Here is an 18,529-nt window from a genome sequence, read left to right as displayed (position 1 = left end):
CTGATGTTGATGTCATTACCAGTCTGCTGCAATTTATTCTCAGCTATGCAGGTTTTTTTTTTTTTAGTGATAGGGGTGTCTGAGGACTGATATGCATCTACATTTTCACCTAAGGCTGCAAAAAGACCTTTAAACGCACAGGACTCCAGAAAACCTTTGACCAAATGGCTTGTAGAGGCATTGGAATAAGTGTAATTCCTCTCAACCTGCAAGTTCACAAACTTTTATGGCCAGGTAGAAGAAGATGGTTGAGAATCGGCAGGCGATGACATGCAGTCCTGGTGAGGCTTTTTGGTAAGCTTGCTAACCTGGGGAACGTCAGTGTCATGAGGAAGTTGTCTGCCACCAAGCAGAAGAAGATCAGAGTATAGACATTTTGGCCGCTGCTGCAATACGTCAACGTGTCCGCCATATTGGACCAGGCAAGACTGCCCTATAAACAAATATAAGTAAATGGGGGAACTGCGTTTTTTTTTTTTGGGATAAAAAGCAGAATAATGTTTATATTTCTCAACCCGATTTCAAGGGTTTATGATCTACATTGTGTACAAAAAAGTTCTGTCTCCAGTTACTTATAATCGCCATAGTTAGACTTGGAAAATTATTCACTGGCATAAGGAATTGTGAAAACTCAAGCATAGATTTGGCTTATTTTTCTTGTTTAAGACGTGGAATAGTCTGACTCTGGTGGCCAATTAGTTAGCTGTCAACATAAAGTTATAATGACCAAATACAACCAGAAGCAACTGTTACACCTTACATATGAAAGGTAACTCACCAAGATCTGGTTTGGATCGTGTGATGGTCTGTACAGCCCCAAACAACACAAGTCAAGGCATCTTTTCTCCAGTCCAATTATGAGAGTTATGGCAAGCGGCCCGGTCCAATATGGCGGCAATATTGGACATATGATCCAACAGCCAATGCGGCGTCTATGTATTTATATGTCTATGGAACAGAGCAAAAAGTCCAAAACAGGTGTATATGAAGTCAGGTCCATAAGTATTTGGACATGACCCAATTTTCATCATTTTTCTGAATAATTCTGCACACCACCACAATGGATTTGAAATGAAGTGTATAATACTTGCCTGTTGGTTCTCCATACTTCCGCCAGTAGTGGTCAGCAGACAGCAAACTGAAGCTTCCTCTTGCAGCTGCGTCTATTCTTATTTCCCTATTTTGTTTTTTTCAAACTGCAACTCTATAACATTTTTGCTAATCTACATACATTACATGCACTTAATGTAAGTCTTGTTGGCTTTTACTTGTAATAATCAGAGCATTAAAACTATCTTATTATAGCCTATATGACAAGCCAAATTCATTTATTTGGACATTAGCCAAATAAACGTTGATTATATTGAGGTTAATTGCCCTTACGTACATTATAATTTGCCATCTCTGAGTTTAGCTGCCAGCCTGTACAATACAGTATATACATAGGTATACAAAAGTATATGGACAATTGACCATTTCACATATATGAGCTTTCTGGATATCCAACTCCAACCAATTTCCATTTCACAATAATAGCAGTTGACTGGAGCAGAGGAGTCTAGCAGGGCACACATTTCACCAGCTGATTTGTGCCAATGGTGGCATCCATGTTTAAAGTCATCGAGCTCTTCAGTCTACTGCCAATGTTTGCTCATAGAAATTGCATGGAGTCTATGGAGTGCCTGATTTTATGCACGTGTTAGCAATTGGTCTGGCTGAAACACCTGAACTCAATCATTAGCAGGGGTGTCCACATACTTTGTCCATATAGTGTAGCACTTGATACCTCTTTGCTATATAGCACTATACATTAATAAGTTTGTTTAGCTTTTTCTCAACGTCACCGCAGACCCTGGGATTTCCAGAGACCTACAATTTTCCTCAGTGTCACAGATGTGTGTACACAAACACTTCTTTTACAACTTGTGGCTTTTCAACAAGTTCTCTTCGCCGTAAATCTGTCATGCCAGTGCCAGGGTGAATAGGCCCCTCTCAGTGTTGAGTCTGTTCTCTATTGTGCCAACCCTTATTTACTCATTTGCAAAGTTCTCTAGATGAAAACGTGATACTGCACACCACTAGCTTGAGGCACTACCATAGAAACTGCACTAGCGGTTGGAAAGAAGGCAAAGGCCACCATTCAAATTATATTATCTTTAGAAAGCTTGCATAGTACACATATAGATACATAGATATCTCAGCACTATCTGTGTTGTGTTAATTTGTTAAGTAAATGTTCTGTTTACATGATTACAAGGCACCAGACTTCCAAAACATGTCTTATTCTGTAAGTAATGGCAATTAAAGACTTATGTATTGATGGTACTGTTTATATTGTACTGTTTTGTAGTGAGTTCTTTAAGAACTTCAAGAAGCCCCATGAAACGTCTCCTTTTCTCCAAACACAATCGGGCTCGCAAGTCATGTGGTAACGAGGCATCGTAAAGCTGGTATGTTCAAAAACATAAAGAAAGTCTATTTATTCTCAGTAGCTTAAAGAATGTACAGCCTAAAAACTATTCTCATTTTGGAACCAACACAGTAAATGAGATATGTGGCAGTAGACCACACTGACTATGTTTAAGACTGGTTCTCTACATGAATCTTGGAAGCAAACAACAGAAAAACAAGCACTAGGTAGATTTAGGTCTCTCTATAGTAGACCTTTGTGCTACTGTGAGTGAAGAAAAAACAATAAGCAGTGGTGGAGAGAGCACTAAACATACTGCCTTGATTACTGCACTGCTAGTGTAGTAATAATAATAATAATAATGCATTTGATTAGCAATAAAAAAAAGAGTAAAGTCGTTTGAAGAAAAACTAAGAAGTAATTATTTCATAAATTACTTTTTCATGCGTCTACAGTTGACACAGCTAATCACAAAATGTTCTATTTTTTATTTATTTATTTTGTTCTTATGTTAACCAGCCAATTAAGTAACGCTGAAGTGACACCACCTGCATTATCAATAGTATACAAAGAAAGGTCATGCTAGCTGCCTAGCTAAATTTGTCAATGCTGTAGCTTGCTAGGTTCCTTGTCTGTCTAGCTAGCGCATGTTGATTCATATATATTTCTAGGTATCAAGCAAAGATGCCACTTATACATTATCCTGAGCATTACCTATAGACTGTACCAGCACTTAGATATACATATTTAACACAACTGAAGAGACATGTTAAGTGTAAAACAAAGCTTTCATACTGTAAAACATCAACAGATCTGGCTAACTAGTCTAGCTCACTCAGCTAGCTAATAGCTTACACGTATATGATTCTGTAGTTTGGATTTTGAGCTGTCGTTATCTCCACAGGGTTTTGGCTGACAGAAATGTCAGATAATCATCGCACTCTGTCCTTAAAAGCATTTTAAACTGACAATATCATTTGGCACATAAAGTGTAGACTTATTAACTGTTTATTTATTATTATTTATTTATTTTATTTTATGATTGTGCCTCGAAACTGAATTATTTATCATTTGCACAATCTGTGTTTAAATAGCTTATGCTCTTCCAGGATTAAATGTGTTATCTTTTACTCTATGACAGTGAACAAAAATGTGCTACATCGAATATTTTATTTAAAAAAAAAAAAATAAAAATATGATGATATGATTAATTATACTCAGAAAAGTACCATTACAAGCTCTATGCTGTGGTGCACAAATAAACATGATCCTTTTTAGTATATATATATATATATATATATATATATATATATATATATATATATATATATATATATATATATATATATTTCCAATTATAGACCTTTGATTGTTGTTGATACATTGTTATTACGGACATGAAGGGATGTAGTTCTATTTTTGGCCTCCAGGTGGCACCAACAGACACTCAACTCTAAATTCAACTATATTACTACTACTACTACTTATAATAATAATAATAATAATAATAATAATAATAATAATAATAATAATAATAATAATAATAATAAATATATTAATATAATAATTAATATGATAAAATTTAACTATAAGAAAACTTTATTGGATACATTTCATGCATTAAAAATACAAGTAGCTCTTACTGCAGTACATGCATTTGTCTAAATTAAATATAATGACATGCTTATTAATGTATATGTGCTGATATATTTACAAAACGAATGTTACAATATTTGTTTATAAACTGGTTTTCCACACATACTACTGAACAGGTTTCAGACCTTTAGACCCTTCGTCCAATAAAAAAAAAAAAAAAAAATTAAAAAAAACATTCATTTACATTCATTACAAAAAAAGCTGCACAATTGCTGACTTGTTTATCAAACACAGATGCATAGAAAGATATATATTGGTCTCTAATGTGAAACTGTGCATAACATTAGCTTCCTGATGTGGTTTCAACACCATTTTACATTTAGCGCTCTGTAATGATGCGTCACAAGCTCTCATACCATGGCAGTTATTTACACAACGTAGCACACAGTCACAGTTTGCGGCTGTATAACTTGAAATTAAAATGCCTTAAACTGCAATTCTTTAAAATAATAATTTAAAAAAGGCCATGGTTTTTACATTAAGCTTAGAGTGAAGTATCTGAGGACTGACATACATCATTGTTTTTTCCAAAGGATGGGAAAAAACGTTTAAGGTCAAATATCTCAGAAAACTTCTCCCTGAAAGCCTTGCAGAGAAAAAAGTAGATCAAGGGGTCCAGGCACACATTTAGAGCTGAGAGCCAGAGGGTAAAATCCTTACCTATTTTAAGTATAAGCTTGGAACACGTGCTATTGCTTTGAACCTGTAATATAGTATAAGGTATTCGGATACAGTGGTAAGGTACATAACAGATAAAAAATATGAAAAGAATAAGAAAAACCCGAAACTTTGCTTTACGTTTCCGCTTGTCTTTGTTGCCGCGAGACCTTTGATATGACTCCAAAACCGTCTTAGCAATGCAGCTGTAACAAAACACAACTATAATGCACACTGTCCAAAAAAGCACTTTGCCGAACAGGACGACTGCCTTGTGCCAAATAAGTCCTAGTTGAGTTTTCATGGCTATGCAGACCTCTCCAGGCTTGTTTGTAGGGTCTTGGTTTGTTGTGATAATAACCGGTAACGTATTAGAGCAGATCAACGCAATCCAGATAACGAATGATAGGACATTACTAAAAAGCAGGTTCTGACACAGAAGACCTCCTCCAGATCTCACGATCTTTAAGTAGCGATCAAGGCTGATGAGTCCCATCAAAATCACACTCATGTTCATGGCTAGGTAGAAGAAGACGCTCGAAAATCGGCAGGCGAACATGTGCAGCCCCTGGGAGGCTCCTGGGAGCTCGCTGGCACCTCGGATGGGGAAGGTCAAAGTCATGAGGAGGTCGGCGGCCACCAAGTGCTTCAGATACACCATGAAAGTAGAGTTGGCCTGGAGGCGTAAACATATCCAGGCTACTACAAGGTTCAGCAGAAGAGCAGGGGGGAAAATGGTGAAATAGAGAATGGGAAGGGCTATGCCCCATGCTTCTTTATTAATTCCACAATCCAGAGATGATGCATTTGGATTTTGGGTTACATTGGAAGCCATAATTAAGCCTGAAAAACAAATATGTGATGAGTATACATTTAAATAAAGTACCAGCAAAACAAACAAAAAAAATTTCCGCTACATTTTCAACTTTTTTAGGACTTTTTTATTCGTTAAATATAATACAAAATATCTTCCATCAAATTAGTAATGAGTGTACACAAAGTAAGGAATGAAACATTTGGAGATTTTGTTGGCACTGTGGTTTGAGTCGTTGTCTTGCTGCAACAATTACAGTATTCACACTCAAAACCCAGGGCTCAAACCAAGAGTAGATGTTCAGAGCTATTCACTGTTTAGTCAATCTATTTAACAGGACACACCCAGGCAGCAAGAAACACCTATCAGTCAAATGTTCCAATATTTTTGATCACTTGAGAAAAGGGTGGATTCAAATGAAAGGTCTCATGTTCTCAGTCGCTTAACATGTCGTAGATTTAAATATCAGGAAACGAAAGCTGACCACCTGATCTCACATCTTTTGAGCTCAAACCCGAATGTCTTCGGTGTATAGCAAAAACAATAGACTTGACCTTGGCATATAAAGGTGGTTATTCACAGAAAATGCCTCAAAGCTTCATTATCGTGCTGTCAGTAAAGTTTCCTGCAAGATAACGATCAGAATTTGCAGATCTATCTGCCTTAAAGATTTAAGATCTTATCTGTCTTTAATGTAAAGTCAGGCTACATGAAACGATGCGCAAGTTGGGGTATTAGCCTTGCACAATTCCTCCAGCATTGCTTTATAAAATTATTCTGCACTGCTAAAGAGTCCTGTGAAAACCAAGAGAGCTGGCACAATTGTAACTCTCTTAAATTCTCAAGATGCACTAGAAGTAGAAGTCTAGTATAATTTGTCCTTATATTTTCTAAACCTGAAATCTGAATACCTCTAGCTTAGTTTGCAGACTTTGTGCATGATTGCGGTAAAGTGTGGGTGCAACCTGCGGTACTGTTGTAACACAGTAGTATAAACTAGAGAAGTTTGGAAATGTGTGAGACTGTTAAGAGTGGTGCAAGCTGGTGACCGAGACAGAAAAGACACACATATTCATTTCAGACTTCAGAGATAGACTTCAATTGATTCAGAGCTTTAATATTACAGAATTATGGTTCAATCAGTAATCACGATTATTCTAATATACACAGTATATATATATATATATATATATATATATATATATATATATATATATATATGATCTCTGCAACATCATTTATATGTAATACATGTTTAAATGGATGATTGTACTATGCAATGGATATCCAATAATCTATTGTAATTAATTAGCCACCCTTAAAGGTATATCACGCAGAGTAATGCATGTACTGTGTGATTTAATTAGATTTTTCCTCACTTTGCAAGGTTTTTCTATACAACTGACCCTTGTTATTTGTGCCACTTAGCTGTTAAAATCGTTACACAAAAAATTTCACACCTCTCCAACTTAACAATTTTGCACTTAACAGTTTTAGGTGGTTTTTTTTTTAGTTGTGGTGACATCCCTATAACTCTGGATGAACATAAAACACAAAAAGCTGTGTTTTATATTCACCATATACAGCTTGAGGGCTCAGTAATATCATTTGGGTTGTATTAGCAGGTTTTGTTTAGCTCATGTGACTATTACACCATTCTCAGAAAGCTGACCGAGCCATCTGTTTTACACTGTTCCATCCATCCATCCATCAATCCATCCATCTATCCATTTATCTATTTTCTATACCGCTTATCCTATACGGGGTCTTGGGAAGTCTGGAGCCTATCCCAGGAGACTCAGGGCACAAAGTGGGGACATCCTGGACAGGATGCCAACCCATCACAGGGCACAATCGCACACACACTCACACACTACGGACAATTTGGAAATGCCAAACAGCCTTTCTTTGCCATGTCTTTGGACTGTGGGAGGAAATCCCCAGCGTGGGGGGCGGAGGCGTCATTTGAGCCCCCAACCCTGGAGGTGCATATAAAGCATATAATGAATGCGTAAGTGCATTATCACTAAGTTAAGTCACTTAATGCGTAAGTTCATTATCGTAAGTGCAGAACCATTATCCATACTGGTTCTGGTGCCTATCCCAGGGACACTGAGTGTGAGGCAGGACCACAACCTTCACGGGATGCCATTCTATCACAGCACACCATGCACACAACATTCATACACACCTAGGGCAATTGATCTTAGCCAATCCACCTACTGTCAGGTTCTGGGGAGTACACGCACACTCATTGACGGCCAATCACACAAGCTCAAGATCAAACCTGGGACCCTGGAGCTGTGAGCTGACGACACTACCCACTATACCACTATGCTGTGATAAAACTTAGAAGGAAGTTGCATAGGTTGCAACATTAAATGTGGAAATAATTGCCCATTGCTGGAGGATTTACAAAAGATGTAGCTTAGATGTTTTCAGTATGTTTCCAGTAAATTATAACTAGTTATACCAGATAGGATAAACCAGAAATAATTACTGAATTGCATTAGAGATTTATTTCATTCAACTTAAATAGTTTCTGAATAAAACGTTACCTTTATATGGATGACAAATAGGATTCATTTCTGTGTGTTTAGCTAAAAGCCTTTTCTTAGGAAAAGGTTCCCCATTGCTTAAAATGTGCTATTTGATACTTGATGATAAAATAAAATAACAACAACAACAACAACAATAATAATAATAATAATATTTTTTTTTTTTTTTTTTTTTTTTTACATCCTGAAGTTTAACTGCAATTTCTTATCCTGATCCAGTTTGAAAAGGATGGAAGAAAACATTTCACATACCTCTTGGAATGTAAGCTTGTAAAGCTGCGTTCCTCGTGTGTGTCACTTGTTCATCTATAGCCTCTACTATGCAGTAAGATTAGTTAACAGCCTGGCTTAGTGAGAAAACACACCCACTGACAACTTCTGTTTTGGTAACGTTAATACTGGGTAGAGACATCCTCTGAACCCACCGTGTCTCTGCTGTAACCACATAACCACATCCATTAGAAATGGAAAGATAAACACCAAATATATTATCTGATGTTTTTCCAGGCATGCATTTCAAAATAGCATCATATTATTTCATCTCTGTTGGGTATTTTTTTTCTTCCATATTTTCCTTCAAAGCCCAGCTTTACACTTATAATAATTGCTATATATAATTAATTATATAAATTATATATAATAATAATTATATATAATAATAATTATTATATAATAAAACTCTTATAATAATTGCTGATAAAAGCAAAACATAACTTTCTCTTTGCTGTCACCAGTAGTCAGTAACAGACATAACATTACGTTTACTAAGACTGCTTCATGATTCATTTCTTCATTTGTAAGAGTAATTTCTTATATTGCTTTGGTGAGGGTGTTTCCCAGACACGTCCATTTATGCTGCGCTCTACTACTTCCACGATATAAAAATGATGTTATTATGATTCATGGTAGGAGGAAATGATGACAGGAAATGTCCAGAGCACTGTCATTTCGTTTCTGCAGAAAAAGCTCATGGTCCTGAGAACTGCTCTCATGTTTTGATCTGAGTTCACTCCATGTGGATTTTTTTTTGTCCACATTGCCATGTGCCATGTGTATTCACTGTCCCCAAGCAGAGATTCTTTTGAATGAAAGGTGTTTGTTATAATTCATGAATGGATGAATGTTTATCGTCCTTTCATGTGCCTGTTCTTGATATTCAAGAAAGCATATTGTTTGGAGGAGACATGAAATATGAGTAATTATATATCTTATTTATCTTATTTAGGCTTAGTGGTTAGCACGTTCGCCTCACAACTCCAGGGTCCGGGGTTCGAGTCCTACCGGGGCCATGTGTGTGCGGAGCCTGCATGTTCTCCCCGTGCTGCGGGGGCTTCCTCCGGGTACTCCGGTTTCCTCCCCCAGTCCAAAGACATGCATGGTAGGCTGATTGGCGTGTCTAAAGTGTCCGTAGTGTATGAATGGGTGTGTGAGTGTGTATGTGATTGTGCCCTGTGATGGACTGGCACCCTGTCCAGGGTGTACCCCGCCTTGTGCCCGATGCTCCCTGGGATAGGCTCCAGGTTCCCCGTGACCCTGAAAAGGAGTAAGCGGTAGAAGATGGATGGATGGATGTTTATATTTAAATTATATTTACTCCGGTCATCTGAAAGTGAACACTAAAAAAAAAAAGAAAAAAAGAGAAACTTTTACGTTTGTGAACATTTTGGTTTATTTCTTTTTTTCTTGAAAATGAAGGAATCTTTTACATATATACATGCAACTTGGTGGCTTTTTAATGTAACAGAAGGAAATATATGCATTTGATAAAATAAACATATTTCAAATGGACAATTAAAAAGATTAAATTGTCTAACTGACTATTCCTCCTGAGATACAGGTAGACATCAACATTTTCATTGCTGTAGGTGTAGGTCCTTTGGGATCTCCAATTTTTCACATTTAAGATCATTAGGAAAAGAGTCACAGAAAACGCCCTGGACTATATCTGTGCTGAGCGGTTTCCCATAGGGTTGCTCTCTGCAGGAGTATCCGTACTGTACTGCAATGCCCCACACCTCCCAGGCGAGAGTCGTAGGAGCTTGAACAACGAGTCCCTGAAGGACGTGCAGAGGAAGAAATAGATGAGCGGGTCTAGAAGAGAGTTCAGAGACGACAGCCACAGCGTGCTCTCTTTCACCTGGAAGAAGATAAGTTTCTGGCGGCAGTCAAAGTGATATTCCCTGGTCTGGCTCAGGGTATAAGGCACTCGGGCGAAGTGAAACGGCACAAAGCATATGAAGAACACTGCGAGAACGAGGAACACGTTAGCTCTCACCTTCTTCTTCCTCTGCTGGCTCTGAGCTTCCGTATTCAGAACGCGAGTCCGTGCAAAGGATTTGAACAGCTCTTTGGTGATGAGTGTATAACACACCACTACTGCTACCAGATTACCCCAGAAGATTACCTGGCAGATATGGTTGACAACTTCATGCCACTTTAAGCCCAGCTCAGTTTTCAGGCTACTGCAGCTAAAGTGGTCTGATTTAGGTAGCTTGCTGGTGAGAATCATGTTGGGCAGCGAAAGTGCCAGCAGGGACACCCAGATACCAACTGAAAGGAGCTTCCTGTGGGTCAGTCCTTTAGGACTGGTGCCAACAAAAGGGTAGAGAGTCTTTCTACAGCGGTCAATGCTGATAAAGCCAAAGAAAAGGATGCTGATGTACATGGTAAGGTAGAAAACCACAGAAGAAATCCGGCAGACGAAGATGCGGAGACTAACCGAGGCCATGTTTGAGTCAGACAGGATTTTAAATGGAAACGTCAGAGTCATGAGGACATCAGCCACCACAATGTTCTTTAGGTAAATGATGAAGTGTGAGCGACTGGGGAGGCTGAAAAACACCCATACCGCTAGGCCGTTGAGGACGATTCCTAGCAAGAAGAGAAGAGAATACAGGATCGGGAACACCGTTGTCTTCAGGACGTTATTACGGGAACAGCCTTGCCATGATGAATTACTCAGGTTCCTGAAATTCACTAGGCTCATTGACATTTCTTCTGTGAGCTCCATTAGTTGCAGGGTTTCTGTAGATAAATACAAAACATTAAAAGCACGGGTTATCTGATAGCAAGACTGAAATTTGATTGAAGTTCTGTTTGAGGTCACGTTTACTGTCATGTGGTAATTTTTCCTATTTTTTTCTGGCCCTGCCTTGATCATGACACCTGATAGTTAAAACATACAACCTGTTTGAGATGTCCATTTTGGTACTCATCGATAGATCGATAGCCTACTTACAATAGTCGTGTGTAAAAAGAAATAACGAGGCTGTCGAAGATCTCGCAGAAGAATAACTGTATCGCAGCATGGCAGTGACAAAGTCCACGAAGCACTCCGAGTTCATCGGAGTCAAAGTGAACCCCGGAAAACATCAGCACAGACATTTTATACTGCGTTTCAAACCTGGTTTTCTATACGTAATGTAAACGAACTTTCACTCTAAATGTAAATGAAGGATAGCATTTGATGTGATCACTTCTCACTCGTTGATGTGATCACTGATGAGGTGATAGGACTGTCTAGACAGATGTCTTTCCGAGTGATAATTATGGTCTCGTAACCCTTTGTTCAGGGATAGTTAGCTCTGTTAGCTGCTGTGTACTGCTAGCTATGAGTTTTATGTTTAATGTTATAGTGTTTAAACAGTATTTTTATATAGGGAGTGTGAGAGTGGCTAACCTGAGCAGGCAAAGCAGTGACCGTGAGCAAGGGTGGAGAAGGGATATAAGAATGCAAAGAAATTTTTGCATGTGATCAAATATGTGCAGATTGCTGTCATTTTGTGTCATCTGTTCATTAGTGTGATAATGCATACTAGGTTTATGTCACATGGTATCATGTGGTATCAGATGTTGGTAATGGAGCACTTTTTAAATGAGTAAATGAGCACTGGGTCAGACCGGTACTCAATACTAGCATCTGTATTGATGCATCCCTAATCCAAAATGATTTACAATTGAGACACGATGCAACTGAGCAGTTGGGTTGAGTTGGTCTTACTCAAGGGCCCAATAGTGGCAACTTAGCAATGCTGGGATTTGAACTCACAACCTTTTCATCAGTAGCCCAGTACCTTAACCACCATCCATCCATCCATCCGTCTATTTTCTATACCATTTATCCTAATCAGGGTCGTGGGGAGCCTGGAGCCTATCCCAAGGGACTCGGGGCACTAGGCGGGGTTTTTGCAGGGCACAATCACACACGCTCACACACTACGGACAATTTGGAAATGCCAATCAGCCTGCAATGCATGTCTTTGGATTAGGGGAGGAAACCAGAGTACCCAGAGGTACTCCGGAGTCCCTCCCCCATCACCCCTCACCCCACAAAACACACACACACAGTTCAGTAGACAGCAATTTAGTCCTGTAGTTTCTACCCTGGTTAGTATTCAAATACTAAAATCAGTATTCAGGTATTCGTTACGTTATTCCTTACGTCCATGTGAAGTCAGTGAGAAAGTGCCCGAGCAAGTGCTTTTATAATATGGGTAAAGGCTGAATTATTGAGCTGGATTCAGTAACTGACACGTATCTGTTGTATAAATTATATTACAATCATATATAAAAAAATCTGATTACATAGTTAACTCACCTAAATAAATTACGAAAGGTGTATTTATGATTCAATTAAGACATTTATTTATTTAAATTATATACATGTCCTTTCCACAGGCACGAAATAATTTAAATTTTGTGCTACGTGTTTTTCCGAAATTTGTTTTTACATACAATCTTGGTGAATCTCAAAATAGCTCCACATGACCTCAAATCCAGATATTATAATATACATTGTGTAATGTGTCATCACATTATATGCAGGATGTTCAAGCTACAGAACTAAAAAGCACATAAATAACAAGGTTTGCATAAACCTAATTTACATTTCACACACACCTACATTTGCATTTGCGTTTGCATTTTTCCCCGCTACAAGCATTCGGTATTTATAGGACCGTCAACCTTTTGTGCTACAACATGGCTTCCTATTATTCAACATTCTGTCTTGCTTTTAATCCTTGACAAATATTGATAATAATTTACATCACAGTGCACTTACCTTTTACACACACCTTGGCCTTTATGTAGTTCTCAATCTAATGGAAACACAGACACAGACTAAGAAAACTTTCTCTTCTGTTTTTTTGTTTCCTGACAAGCTGTGAGTACAGAGGTTTGGAGCTTAAAAATAGGGACACGATGCCATGTGCTTGAACTGCGCAATCGAGCTATTTTCTGCATTGTATGCACATTTTAATATAGTTCCCTCCAGTAATCATGGAACCCTTGGTAAATATGAGCAAATAAGGCTGTGAAAAACTGTCTTTATTGTTTAAGCTTTTGATTCTTTTGTTCAGAAAATTCACAAAAATACTCATGGATATCAAACACTGCAAACACAATACAGGTTTATATATATATATATATAAAAAAATGTGTTAAATATTTAACACACAATTATTGGCACTCTTTTAGTCAATACTTTGTGCTACCTCTCTTTGCCAAGATAACAGCTCTGAGTCTTCTCCTATAATGCCTGATGAGGTTGGAGAATACATGGCAAGGAATCGGAGACCGTTCCTCCATACAGAATCTCTCCAGAGCCTTCAAATTTGGAGGTCCACGCTGGTGGACTCTCCTCTTCAGTTCACCCCACAGGTCTATGGGGTTTCAAGTCAGGGGACTGGGATGGTCATGGCAGGACCTTGATTTTGTGGTCAGTAAACCATTTTTGTGTTGATTTTGATGTATGTTTTGGATCATTCTCCTGCTGGAAGATCCAACCACGGCCCATTTGAAGCTTTCTGGCAGAGGCCGTCTAAATATAACTTGTTACAGTGCCACCTGTCAAGAGGTGGGATATATTTATTAGGCAGCAAGTGAACAGTCAGTTCTTGAAGTCGATGTGTTGGAAGCAGGAAAAATGGGCAAGTTTAAGGATCTGAGTGACTTTGTCAAGTGCCAAATTTGGATGGCTAGACGACTGGGTCAGAGCATCTCGACGAACTGGTGGACCTTTGACAGGGTCATGGGCGCTCAAGGCTCGGTCAGAGTCCCATGCTCACCCCTGTCCACCACCAAAAGTGCTTACAATGTGCATGTGAGCATCAGAACTGGACCATGGAGCAATGGAAAAAAGTGGCCTGTTTTCTCTATTTACTATAAATTTAGATCTAATGAGCAAGCCAGAGGTGACGGTGGCAAGGAAAAACTCCCTCAGGCGATATGAGGAAGAACCTTGAGAGGAACCAGACTCATCTGGGTGTTAAAAAATAGTGCAATTATTAATAATTCCCTTCTATAACTGTGTACTACATAGTCAAAAAGTGCAATTGTGTAACCAGGAAATTCATTATAGTTTTCACATGAAGTCTATTTTGTTCACTGATGGAGACTTGAGTGCAAAACTGTTCGTGGCATTCGCAGTCCTAAAGCTATCATAGCAAATGTAGTCCTTTGCCCTAATGTTAATCTGTGAATGATGATGATAATAATGATGATGTAGAAAAAGACTATTTTAAATATCAGAGTTATGGGCCAAACATCTTGCAAGATGAAAATAAGAATTCTTTTTTACACACCAGTTGTCTGTCTGTATCGCTGTACTATCAATTTGAATAGATGGTACATGATTTGTGATTGTTGCCTCATTTCACTTATATCTTGGCTGCTAAACCAATGCATAGACCAAAATAGTCTGATTATTACACCTCGAGAGTGTACATGGAGCCCGGCAATGGACTGGCGTTCCATTCATTATGTATTCCTGCTGGCACCCAGTGTTTTTATAATGCATGATGCAAGATGAATGAATGAATCAAGTCAGTGGAGACTAGAACTGGAGATAGAGATAAAGAGATAAAAGGAGATAAAGGAGATAGAACTGGAAATGTTTTCCCCCCATGTGAGCAGCTTCTCCTTTTAAAGGAAAGTCGACTTGACTCATTGTCCCGTCAGCAGAAGTTAGTTTCTATTTTAAGAATAGTGAAAGGTTACGAGGTGTCAAACATTTAACCCAACTAAATGATGGCTTGGAAATAACATTGTTCAAATCCAGTAGATACATAAAAATGTATGGTATTATATTCTATATCGAATACAGACTTGAAGAACATCCAAATGAACTGGGATTAAATTGCACAATGAAATACTTACAGTACCAGGTGGAAATTCTAACAGACCCAATATGGAGCCGGCAGCAAAAAGCATGAGAGTTGGTGTCCATTGATGTCCATCTTTGACAACTACTGTACCTTTCTACGTGAGCTCATCACACTTCACACACAGCTCAGTTAAACAGAATTTAATCTCATTTCCCTTGTTACACCACACCACAAAGGCCCTTTATATTAATAGAACAACCTACCTACCTCCTCCTTATATTACATGCTAGGAATACACAAAGTGTTAACCACACCCAAAAAATGTTTCTGGGTCAAAATAGTCATTATGTGCCATGTCATTAATCTTCACATTGGGTGTGTAAGGTAGACATTTGATCTAAGAGACATTTACACCAATGAGAATGTGTTTTACCACTAATTACAACAAGTTTTACATCCCCTCAGTGTTCTGACATGGTTTTACTGCCTGTGATGTCATTAGGAAAATATAATCGGACCTAAATGGCAGCCATTTCAGATGACTGCCGGTGTATTTACAGTGGGGGAAATAAGTATTGAACACGTCGACATTCTTTTTTCAGTAAACATATTTCCAATGAGGCAATTCACATGAAATTTTCACCAGACTTTGGTATTAACTCGAGAAATCTACAAATATAAAGAAATCCAAACATTAAAGTCCATAAATGAAGTTACGTGTAATAAAGAGGAATGACACAGGAAAAAAAGTACTGAACACGCTAAGAAAAAGCAGTTCTCCAAGGCAAGGTAAGGCAAGGAACCAGCTGAAATCCGTAAGTAATTATACCCCCTATCTGTGCAAATTAATATCAGCTGGGTTAGTAAATTTGATGGCTTTTCATTTTACCAAGGTGTCACACAAGAAACATCTCATGATGGATAAAAGCAAAGAGATCTCCCAAGACCTTCGCAATCTTATATGAAAGTGTCACTATTAGATTCTGTGTGCTAGATGTAGTGTTAGTTCAAGCATTATGTATAAGACAAACCATTGTTACATTACATAGGCAATTTGAGCGAGAAAAGCTTTCACCATATTGTAGTGAGATTGCAAGTTCAAATCATCCTGATGATGCCACAGCCATGCTCTTTGGGTCAGAGGGATGGCATGATCTCTCTCCCCTGTCAATCACAGTGACACTATCCTGTCAGAGAGTTTATGCAGAAGGGGATAGATACTGCTTTCCTCTAAGTGTGTTATGCTGCCCTGTGATGTGGCATGATCAGCAGGTGTGGTTTCCATGAGCTAGCTATGATATGATACAGGAAAGCTGTCTTGTGTTTTTGTTATTAGATTATCTATACCACTTACTACTGTTAATTCTGCTTTGTTCTTCTCTGGCTTCTGGAGAGTCTTCTTCATTTTGACTGTGAGATGAGGGTTTGCTGGAATAGTGTTGTATGTTGTGTGTGTTACCCATTGGACATTTTGGGGAATTCTGCACTTGAAAATTTTCATGGACTTAGTGTCAGCCTTCAGAGCCACCACATCAAAACTCAGGGCCCTATGCAATTGCCTGGCTTACCTGTCTTGTAGCTCCTATTGTATACCTCTCCTACTCTTGGTGGCTTTATTCTGAGCATCATAGCAGAAGTCACACTATTTTATTTTTTCTTACACTGAACGCCAGGACATTGTAGGAAAATCCATTTTACATTCCATTCATGTTCATGAAACCAGTTTAAGATGACTTTCTTTAGCTGTGGCATGGTGCATTATCATGCTGGAAGTAGCCATTAGAAAGTGGGTAAATTATGGCCATGAAGGAATGGCACATGGTCAGCAACAATACTCATTTAAGCTGTAGTATTCAAACGATGATTGATTGGTATTAACGGGCCCAAAGTGTACCCAAAAACCATTCCAAACACTATTACACCACCTCCACCAGACTGAACTGTTGACACAAGGCAGGTTGTTAAAGTTGACTAAAAGTTTACTAAAGTAAACTAATAGTTACGCTGAGGAGGAACATTAGCAAAGCTAAGATTAGCTAACCGGCTAGTTAGCATGGCTAATGTCGCTAAATAATTATTTTTCAGTGTTCAGGTTTTTTGTGATTTTTATCAGTCTGTAACCAGTGAATAGAGACTCTGGAAAAAGTAATAACTGTGTTAAAACAGGTAAAAATACTCACGATAACATGAAATGTGTCCTAGCTTATTATTCAGTTGTTCATCTGTGTGTTCCAGCAACGGCTGTGCAACTAATAAGAAAGAAAAATGTGTTAAATTAAATGAAATTATAAACAGTATTACAATAGACGGAAGAGTTCAAACATTTAATAAAACATTTCTAGAAATATTCAGAGTGTAATAACTAAGTTTAAAACTGGTTTTATGGTCTGGATCATGGTATTTAATTGGTTTTAAAAACACAAGCCGGTGGGGAAAACTGAAGGAAATAATTGTTCTTTGTACAGAATTGTCTTTGTACATCTTTATGTATATTTAACAAACATAAAATTTCCTAATTGATCTTGCTTCTAACATATTTTTGAGAACGAAAAGTATCTGTAAAGTTGTTATAAGCTGAGAGCGAGAGATTGAGAGAAAGAGAGAGAGAGAGAGAGAGCTGCTGTGAGGAAATACAGCTGACTGAGCAAAAACTAAGTAAATAATAATAAATCTGACCAGTGTGCAGTGCTGCAAAAATGTTAAGTTGTTTGGTTTACTTCCGGTCAGGGAGAGTTTGTTCTTCATAGCCACTGATGTGTCTCACTGTCTGTTCGTTTCTTTCGACACAGGAAGACTGATGGAGGAAACACTCTTTGACCCACAGTTTCCTGCCGACAAGCTGTATTACAACACCGTGGGGGGTGACTACAAGGATGATGTTCACATGCCTGACCAGCATGCGGAGGAGCAAGATAGTGGTGATGAGCATGAGGTGCCTTTTAGAAGCTCAACCCCTTTACCAGGCCCATCTGTTCTGAGAATCACGCCTCCTTTCCTAAGGCACTCTCCTGTAAGAAGCCCATCTTCTTTGAGATTCTCATCCCTTTTAAGAACAACATCCCCTATAAGAAGACCAACCCCCGTGAGGAGGCTATCTCCTTTAAGAAGACCATCCACTGTGAGGAGGCTATCTCCATTAAGAAGACCATCCACTCTGAGGAGGCTATCTCCTTTAAGAAGTCCATCCACTGTGAGGAGGCTGTCTCCTTTAAGAAGACCATCCACTGTGAGGAGGCTATCTCCTTTAAGAAGACCAACCACTGTGAGGAGACTATCTCCTTTAAGAAGACCATCCACTGTGAGGAGGCAATCTCCATTAAGAAGTCCA

General features: G+C 38.4%; 2 protein-coding genes across 2 annotated transcripts; both read right to left on the bottom strand.

Annotated features, from left to right (window-relative positions):
* Positions 1 to 3,820: 3,820 nt before the first annotated feature.
* Positions 3,821 to 8,413, bottom strand: LOC128624158 (P2Y purinoceptor 13-like). The gene is made up of 2 exons (XM_053651559.1): positions 8,348 to 8,413; positions 3,821 to 5,566 (listed from the first exon to the last, which is right to left on the bottom strand). Exon 2 carries the CDS (start codon positions 5,556 to 5,558, stop codon positions 4,551 to 4,553), a length of 1,008 nt encoding a protein of 335 aa, XP_053507534.1. The 5' UTR covers positions 5,559 to 5,566; positions 8,348 to 8,413; the 3' UTR covers positions 3,821 to 4,550.
* Positions 8,414 to 9,763: 1,350 nt separating this feature from the next.
* Positions 9,764 to 15,452, bottom strand: LOC128624527 (P2Y purinoceptor 12-like). The gene is made up of 3 exons (XM_053652245.1): positions 15,254 to 15,452; positions 13,158 to 13,194; positions 9,764 to 11,119 (listed from the first exon to the last, which is right to left on the bottom strand). The coding sequence occupies exons 1-3, from the start codon at positions 15,305 to 15,307 to the stop codon at positions 10,035 to 10,037; spliced, it is 1,176 nt and encodes a 391-aa protein (XP_053508220.1). The 5' UTR covers positions 15,308 to 15,452; the 3' UTR covers positions 9,764 to 10,034.
* Between the last annotated feature and the right edge of the window lie 3,077 nt (positions 15,453 to 18,529).

Source organism: Ictalurus furcatus, chromosome 20 (genome assembly GCF_023375685.1).
Source record: "Ictalurus furcatus strain D&B chromosome 20, Billie_1.0, whole genome shotgun sequence".
Taxonomy (NCBI): Eukaryota; Metazoa; Chordata; class Actinopteri; order Siluriformes; family Ictaluridae; genus Ictalurus; species Ictalurus furcatus.
Note: the sequence above shows the minus strand (reverse complement) of the source record. Positions and strands in the feature narration are given on the sequence as shown.

Bases quoted from the DNA above. Each gene is read 5' to 3' on its own strand.
- LOC128624527 (XM_053652245.1), bottom strand. From the start codon at position 15,307: ATGCTTTTTGCTGCCGGCTCCATATTGGGTCTGTTAGAATTTCCACCT. The intron at 13,195-15,253 runs GTAAGTATTTCA...TGTTTCCATTAG, and splicing joins TAGAATTTCCACCTGGTACT to ATTGAGAACTACATAAAGGC. The intron at 11,120-13,157 runs GTAAGTGCACTG...ATTTATCTACAG, and splicing joins GGCCAAGGTGTGTGTAAAAG to AAACCCTGCAACTAATGGAG.
- LOC128624158 (XM_053651559.1), bottom strand. From the start codon at position 5,558: ATGGCTTCCAATGTAACCCAAAATCCAAATGCATCATCTCTGGATTGT.